The sequence below is a fragment of the Sebastes fasciatus genome, chromosome 23, assembly GCF_043250625.1.
Source record: "Sebastes fasciatus isolate fSebFas1 chromosome 23, fSebFas1.pri, whole genome shotgun sequence".
NCBI lineage: Eukaryota > Metazoa > Chordata > Actinopteri > Perciformes > Sebastidae > Sebastes > Sebastes fasciatus.
Window position 1 is genome coordinate 18,471,633 of NC_133817.1, and position 8,819 is coordinate 18,480,451.

At 38.5% G+C, this 8,819-nt stretch overlaps 1 protein-coding gene across 2 annotated transcripts; it reads left to right on the top strand.

Moving 5' to 3' along the window:
• Nucleotides 1-1,703: 1,703 nt before the first annotated feature.
• On the top strand, nucleotides 1,704-7,647 carry LOC141762015 (tetraspanin-8-like). 2 transcript variants are annotated; one of them, XM_074625796.1, is made up of 10 exons: nucleotides 1,704-1,933; nucleotides 2,679-2,744; nucleotides 2,935-3,057; nucleotides 3,206-3,319; nucleotides 3,446-3,520; nucleotides 3,628-3,726; nucleotides 4,982-5,068; nucleotides 5,681-5,740; nucleotides 5,959-6,042; nucleotides 6,203-7,647. In XM_074625796.1, exons 1-10 carry the CDS (start codon nucleotides 1,853-1,855, stop codon nucleotides 6,305-6,307), a joined length of 894 nt encoding a protein of 297 aa, XP_074481897.1. In that variant the 5' UTR covers nucleotides 1,704-1,852; the 3' UTR covers nucleotides 6,308-7,647. The 2 variants fall into 2 exon arrangements, with proteins under 2 accessions (XP_074481897.1, XP_074481898.1); XM_074625797.1 differs by lacking the exon at nucleotides 2,935-3,057 and having other exon boundaries at nucleotides 1,707-1,933.
• Nucleotides 7,648-8,819: the final 1,172 nt, after the last annotated feature.

An 8,819-nucleotide genomic window follows, 5' to 3' on the forward strand; every position in this document is an offset into this window, starting at 1 on the left:
TCATTGGCCAGTAAAAGTGCATAAGTCACGCTAAAGAGTGCAAACACATGTTGGGATGTTTTGACGAGTGCTGTCAATCGATTAAAATATTTAATCGTGATTAATTGCATGATTGTCCATAATTAATCGCGATTAATCACAAATTAATCAAATTTTTTATCTGTTCAAAATCTACCTTAAAGGGAGATTTGTCAAGTATTTAATACCCTTATCAACATGGGAGTGGGCAAATACGCTTGCCTTATACAAATGTATGTATATATTTATTATTGGAAATCAATTAACAACACAAAACAATGACAAATATTGTCAAGAAACCGGTATGGTAACAACAGCTGTCAGTGTGTCAGTTTGCTGACTTGACTATGACTTGCCCCAAACTGCATGTGATTAACATTAAGCGGGCATGTCTGTAAAGGGGAGACTCGTGGGTACCCATAGAACCCATTTTCATTCACATATCTTGAGGTCAGAGGTCAAGGGACCCCTTTGAAAATGGCAATGACAGTTTTTCTTCGCCAAATATTAGCGTACGCTTTTAGTGTTATTTAGCCTCCTTGGAGCAGTACAGTACATTACAGTAGTATGGCATTGTTGGTACCAATGGATTCTTTAGGTTTTCTAGTTTCATCTGATGCCATACCTTCCCTCTAGCTTCAAAACTGAGCTCGCTATAACCTCTGAAGGACTGATGGCTGCCCGTCAGAATTTTAAGAGGTTAATTAAAAATCACAAACAAAGTTAGCGCGTTTACGCAAATTTTGTGACAAATTGTATGACAACATTTGAAACAGTATAAGTGTGAAGACCTTTTATGACACGGTGGTGGCATCAGCCATTTTTTATGGAGTGGTCTACTGGGGCAGCAGCATCTCGGCTGCGGAGAGGAAGAGACTAGACAGAGTGATCAGGAAGGCCAGCTCTGTCCTGGGATGCCTCCTCGACACAGTGGAGGTAGTGGGCTGTCATCCATGATGGAGAATGACTCCCATCCCCATGCAGGACACCATCTCAGCACTGGAGAGCTCCTTCAGGGACAGGCTGCTCCACCCAAAGTGTGTGAAGGAGCGCTATCTATCGCAGGTCCTTCCTTCCTGCAGCTGTCAGACTCCACAACCAGCACTGCTCCCAGTAGACCACTTACATACCAAAAAAACTGACAATAACCTGATATTTTCAGGTGGAATTTCATTCATTCATTCATTCATTCATTTCATTCTCACTGTGCAATATCATTTTCCACGTGCAATTTTTGTTAATAGTCTGTTTATTGTCAATACTGTATATATTGCTCCTATTTTTATACTTCCTTCTATTTAAATGGTTCATATTTTGTTACACTTTGTTTAGCTCTTTTTTTTTAACTGTGTTAGATGATGCATCTTGTTTTTTGTACTATCCCTTTTGCTGCTGTACACTGCAAATTAACCCCACTGCGGGACTAATAAAGGAATATCTTATCTTATTTTATCTTAATCCATCAATTAACTGAATAAATAAAATTAGAAAAATCCAAATCCAGGGTGCTAAGTAAGGGGTGTACTTCAGTAGCTCAGTATTTCTACGGCCCTGCTCATAATGCACACACCCATCGCAGCTATCACTCTTGAATGAATTCCTTTAAATCATAGCTGAGCATCAGTCCTATGCACTAATCCCCCTCGAATAGCAATATTTCCCACTGCACTTGAATGCGGCACAGACCCCTCTCCCAGTACAGCATCACAGTGACGTCATGTGCGCATAGACAGAACAGATAGATGCCCTTACAGTTCTAATCAGAGCTCTATAGACTTTATATACCTTCTGCATGTAAAAAGGGCTTTTTGGAGCCTGCCAGAGAAGCAGCATCATGCATCGGAGCGCAGTGGTCGTGGTGGCGGATAAAATGAGCCTGAAAAGGCCCTTTATCTTTGCAAACGCTGTGCATATGGTAGGTAGACCTACATTTCATCCGCTTGCCTTTGAATGCAATGTAAGCTAAGAGGCCTTATTTGACTGCCTTGTATAGAGTATTTGTCAGATGAAATGTTTTATTTGCTTGCTGTTATTTTGACCCAAATCAGGCTATAATAAACCAAAAATAATAAATATGCTAGTGCTATTATTATCTGTAGCACATGCAAACATGCTGCAGTTAATCCCCTCCATCAATATGATTATGGAGGCTACAATGTGGCAATTTCTGTAGTGCAATTCAAATCTTTTAAGGTTATACAAAAAGAAATTGATGAGGGGAAAACATCACTGGTGGCTATAGGCTATATAAAAAGAGGCCATAGTGGTGGTTATACATTGCATTTATAAAAGGATCCTCTTCTATCCCTCCTCACACTGACCTCGCCCCCAAAGAACATCTGTAATGTCCTTATTATGCTGCTGTTTACAATGTGTTTGTATTTCTCAGCTGTGATTTAAGAGTGATGTGCAGTATAGGTCTCAATTTGGCTGTGATATTACTGTTTAGGTGTAGACTACTACCTTCTATTAGCACATAAATGAACTATTATAACATCTTAAAACAGGTGATACTTGTCCTGTGGCTGACAAAATAACATTTAAAGATTGGAAAACAAAGTAAAATACTTATTTCCTTCACTTTCTGTATAGCTTTCTACACTTTTTCATGTTTTCTTCACTTGCACACTTAATTTTGTTTATGCTCCTTTCTCTAAAAGGCGCTGTGCTTCTTCATGTTGACGATGACAGTCGCTTGGCATAGAGACCTCATACAAACTGGCAAAGTAAGACTTCAGATGTTCTTCTGAGTAGATTAAAAAGGATTTCCTTAGCAGATGATATTATTATTTATCAGGAGGCAGAAATAACTCCCCGTTTTATCAGGCTTTAAAAAAGGAGCTAAATATTGACTGGATCATCCGAGGACAATTGGGGGGGATTATTAATGCATGGTTTTACTTGGTCTTCCATCAGTATTGCCTGAACACACCACAGCAGCAGCTTTTTATATTGCTGGAAGACCTGAGTTCAAACCCTCATGTTGGCAAGCATCTGCCAGCTGAAGTGTCCTTGGGCAGGACAGTGAATTATCTGCAGGTGCTGTAGCTGACCCTGACCTTTGACCTCTTTTGTAGCCATGCTATCTTGGGAATACATATTTGACAACAAAAAAATATTAACATACATAAAATGATAATTGCTGTTCAGGGCATTTATCCCTTTAAAATGTTATTTTTCTCCTCAGCTGGTGTCCAGTATTTCTGTAGTGATAATGTACGTGGTAGAGATCGGCTGCCTGCTGCTCTCAGTGCTCGGTGTGATCGGAGCCTGTAAAGGAAAGAGATGGTGTCTGATTCTGGTAAATAGCGTGCTTCGTGTGTTTGTTTCTGTGTAGGACAGTTTGCATGCATGTGTTCAAAAGTGTTTTATGCAAATTATGTTTCTCTTTCACTTTTCTATTGTTGTTTTATGGATGTGTGTGCAGTATGCAACTGGGATGGCTGCAGCCAGCCAAACGATAATTGTGAGAACAGCACTAAGTTACCAAGATGTTTATGAGGTATAGTTTTTACGAACAAATTCAGATTTTTACAACATTTAATGTAATTGTATGGTATTAAAAAGCAACTTTATCTACAGTATTTCTTGATATTTCTCCCTCCTCAGAAACGTGTGGTCCGTGAGGAGAACAAGTTGCTGTCCATGATGCCACTTACTGGAACCAGCAAAGCCAACAGAACCCTGCTGTATAGTATTCAACAAGAGGTAAGCAGCCAATATTATTTATTTATTTTTACTTGATGTTCATTGGGCCAAGTTTTTATAATATACAATCCATATAATACATTGCTCTTCCTTCAAAGTGCAGTGGAGATAGAAAATAAATAAATAAAACTAGCCTACTTTCAAGGCTATTTTTGTACTCCACAGAATAAAATGCTATGAGTTCCATTTATCCATCTATAAAAGCTTATATATCTCAAAAAAAATATGTCAGCAATGCAATTTATCTTTTATTTTTTTCTGCTAATAATAGTCTTCAAATTTGGTTAAGTGTGCTCCAAGTTTTGGAAATACATTTCCCATAATGCTTTGCAGCATGTAAACAGGATGTTTACATGCTGTCAAGGAGTCAGTTAGCTAGCTAGCTGTGGCCTACAACTTTGTTTTTAGCCAATTTCTTCACACTTTGTGGAATAGGCACCATTCAAAGTATGCCGAATTAGCCATCAGTAGTCCTTGTTTGCAGTGAACCCACGGATGTACAGAAAACTCGCTGAATTGATTTTATACTGAAGAAAACTTAAAAACGTGATTATTCTCAAGCAAGTTCTGCAGCGTCTTTTTCTCTACGCTTTCTATGCGGATTTTTGGGCGTTTACTGGCGAGGACATCGGGGAAAATGATATCCACAGAAAGTGTAAATGACACTAAATATAAAAATATGCGTATCATGTCAGATTTTACTGAGTTTATGACCAGGAGGACGCTGAAAACGTTGTGGTTTATCAAGCGAGCCAGACTACCGCTAATTTAGGGCTACTTTTGAAGCAGCCACCTGAGACAGAAAAATACCAGCTCTAACTCTCTGTTAGATGGTAAACTGCCAGAATACTGAAAAGATAGAAGACTGAGATGAAGATTAATCTAGGGAGGCTGTCCAAAGAAGACAGGAACTCAGTCTAATACACACATCTGGTGGATTTTACTATAAACTCTAACCCCCCCAACAGAGACACACAAATCACACACAGCACTCAGATGGCTGATGATCAAACATGACTGAGGCCACACCTGCATTATATGCAGTCTGCAGGGCGTGGCCGGGACAGCAGGTGTGTCTTATCTTAAAGGGGAATCATTCCCTTTACAAATCCAACTCAACCAATATATTAAAAGGATCTGCAGACTTTTTTATGTGCTTGCTGTGCTTTTGCATTTAGTTCTGGTTTATCTGTTTTGGATTAATTTCTTACTTGGCCTGTGTGTGTGTGTGTGTGTGTGTGTTTGTCTCCTCCAGTTTGAGTGCTGTGGTCTTATTGAAGGCTATAAAGACTGGGGCTCTACCATCCCTGCCTCCTGTAACTGTCAATATCCAGGAAAATGCGTGAGTATCTCCCTTTATATAAGCAGTGAGGTGAGTCTTGATTTCTGGTCCTGTTTTGCCACACATTGTCTATCAGTCAAGTAAGACACTTGATGGGACATTTATTTTTTACCTGGGTCTTGTGTAGGCCTATGTGTTTTGACCAGAGTAGGCTACTGCAATAGAGCTGACAAATATCCTGATATACGTAAAAATATAGCTTTTCTCATAAAAACAAACAGACTGGAAACTTATCTGGCTTCACCTGAGAGCCACGGCAGTCTGTTATGCACATATCAATAATACTGGTAATTATGCAAACAAAGAAATACAAGTGTAGCAACAGGCAACAGTTTCTTTAGAAACTGTTATCTTAACTACCTGTTCAGGGGATTAAAGCCAAACCTTGAGGTAGCGCTACAATATCGTATAAATGTTTACAGTGCGGCTGCAGATCACAGTAACAACGTATGATAGCAGCAATGGCCAAAACTATGTAAGTAAGACCCAGGATGTAAAATGAACAGAATTGTTCTTTAAATTTTAATTTGTCCTCCTAGTATTGATGTTGCACCCAACTTTCACCTGCATTGAGTGAAGCTCATTTTTGTCATATTATGTACTCCTAACCAGATTCGACTACGGGGCATCGCCACACTCGGGGCTCCAAAGAACCAGTATGTTTATCAAGAGGTAAAAAATCCTAAGCTTGTATTTACTCCTCACATTAAAGCCTGTTGGAGGGGTCCTGACCACCATGTTGGTGAAAACTGTTTTACAGTACACTTCAGTAGATGTAATCGGACACAGTGGAAGATAAAAGTCTTACCCAGTATACCCAGATCAGTTATTTCTACATTCACATTGTAACATCTTTTACTTTTACAATAAACCTGCACTTTTTTCCCCAGCCTTGCCTACCGATCTATGTTTCCGAACTGAAGCTCGCATTCTCGTTAGCGATGGCTGTACAATTTGGAAGTGGAGTATTTTGGGTACGTTGAATCATTGCCTCGATGCAATCTCCCCTAGATCATTTTCATTATTCAAATACATACAAATAAATACTTCCTGTTATGAAGCAGACACAAGAGTTCTGGCGGTCAGATTGGATCCCAGATCAGCAGCTTGTAACTTGTGTGCTTCCCTTCCCAGGTGGTTCTACTCGTCATGAGCATCAAGCTGATGGGCCAGATCAAAAGGAAACAGGAGTTCATAGCTCTCCTCCAATCAAACAGATATGTCCCCGGTGCCTTCTAGTCACCTAGTATGTTTTGATACACACTTCAAAATTATTATCGAGCATACCTTATTTGTATTTGCACATGTAAACACATTATGCTGTACACCATATCCTGGCTATTTTGTGCTATAGCAGCAACATATGTTAGTTTTCTGTTAATGCATGTAACTGATATTGAAAAGTAATCAAACATGCATAGATCGATTTCAAATGACATTTCTTTTGCCTTAATGCTGTAAAAAAAAAATGCAATTTAATGAAATCTCAGCACAAAAACGCTTTTGTCATATCTCTGAAATTATGTTCAAAAATGATATATTTATTACCAAGCATTAACCAGCTATCTGTTTTTCTTTGAGTAGATGGAGCCGATCCCGGCTTTTTTGTTATTTACAGTAAGTGTTGTCTTATCTGGATAATATTTCCTTCATACCTGGATACGTCACTGAGTCTTTAGAAAAGACAGATATTTATAATTGCATCTACTGTACCTAAAACGTTAGCAAATTAATCAATTAATTTAACACTTGTCGACCAACTTCTTTTAAACATATTTAAATACTTGTCTTAAGCTCTCACTCATTGAATTTTCAGCAGTAGCGCAACCAATAATCTTTGAGCAAATAATACTATTAATAACCCTTATGTAGCACCTTTCTTAAACAGTGTTTACAATTGATTGAAATATAATCATTTATTTATTTATTAATGAGCAATGTGTTTTCTTGGGTAAATAATCAGGTTGGACAACGGAATGAGCCTCAGCTCTCATCGGGACAACGAATGTCTTGTTATGCACAATGTATATTTGAAACTTCATCACTCCATTCAGTCATTGTTAAAGCACATTTTAGTGGGTGAAAGACACCCACTGGGAGGAGGAGGAGGAGGAGAAGGGATTCTGTTTGGTTGCACATCCAGTAGACATGCAGTAAATCCTCAAATATTTCGCCTCCAAAATTTGATTTCAAAAGGGTTGGGAGAAATTCTGGCGAGGCCGCTGCAAACAGGTCGTGAGAGGCTATTGTAGGAAAAACGCGTCACCGATAATGTCCCAACTGATGCCACTCTCACCGAAGAAGCCTTTTACGCCACGTCACTCCTAATATGACTTGCTGCATGAGCTGCCTGCGGTTGAAATGTCATCCGTGACTAATATACTGTCAAATGAATTTCATCTGAAACAGCAGATCCAATGTCTACCTGTGCACTTTAACCATTAATGCCTAATACACAATATGTTCTTGCAAAAGTATGGTGTTTTTATTTCAGTCATACACTGTTTTTTTATTTATTTATCTATGGAGTGAACGTATGTAATATTTTGTAAATAGCAGGAATAAAATATGTGATTCTTGTTCCTTTGATGCTTTTATTTTGAAATGGTTTCTATGCGCTGAAAAACTACACTTTTGTGGTACTTGTACTTGAGTATTTCCTTTTTATGCTACATTAGACCTCCACTCCTCTCAATTTTAGAGGGAAATATTGTACTTTTTACGGCACTTTTTTGTAATGAAGTATGAAGTATTTTGACATCGAACTACTGTTACTTCTCCCAACACTGCTCAGCTTTTATAAAACAAAATAACTTGATATCAGGGAAATAAGAATGTCACCTAAAGGTGGCAGGTTTCATTTCATCAATTAGACCAGTGGTTCCCAAACCTTTTCATGTCAAGAATCCCAAAACTGACTCAAACTAGACCCCCATTTGATAGGAATTTTGCTTTTAGATGTTTTATTACAGAAAGCGTATGAAACCCATGACCAAAATAGTCATAGATTCTGTCATTGTGTTATTTATGGATGGAATTATAGGGAAGATAAATTATTGTCATTAGGGGCCTACTATGCCTACTACGTTGTCAAAGTGAAACTTAAAAGCAACATGTTCATCACGTTTTGAACACAAACAGAGAGGCTTCTTTAACAAAACCCCACTTTGTAAAATTTAAGGAAAAAAATTGTGTTTTGGGTTAAAATAACTACGACTAGTTGGTTTTGCACGGGATGCAAACTCTGGTCTCCTGGGTGAAAACCCTGTGTTTTGTGAAAACCTTATGTTTTGTGTCCCTTCCATGCACCCTTGACCTCCACCCAATATGGAGTTTCATGCGGTCTATACTACAGCGCCTGACTAGAGGTCGCTGTTGTGTTCTTTTATACCTTTTTTACGGTGATCTACCATGTGAATAGATGATAAAACCTACTAGTAGGTGTAGTAGGCCCCTACTGACCCACATCTATGGGGTTTATAGTGACTGATAATGGCTAATTAATAGACTGACAACTGTCTAATTGGCTGCCCTGAAACCCTCCACTTTGAAAGCCACTGCGTTAGACTGATCGGGGAAGTAGCTCATTAGCTAACAGTACAGAACTAGCCTACTAACCTGATTTCAGCATTACTTGCTTTACTTTGAAGATACACATCCTTTCCTCTTAAAATAGACAGTGGATATTGGATCACTCAACACGTCCTTTTAATGACAATATACAGTATTTAGCCACAATTATGTTTTACAA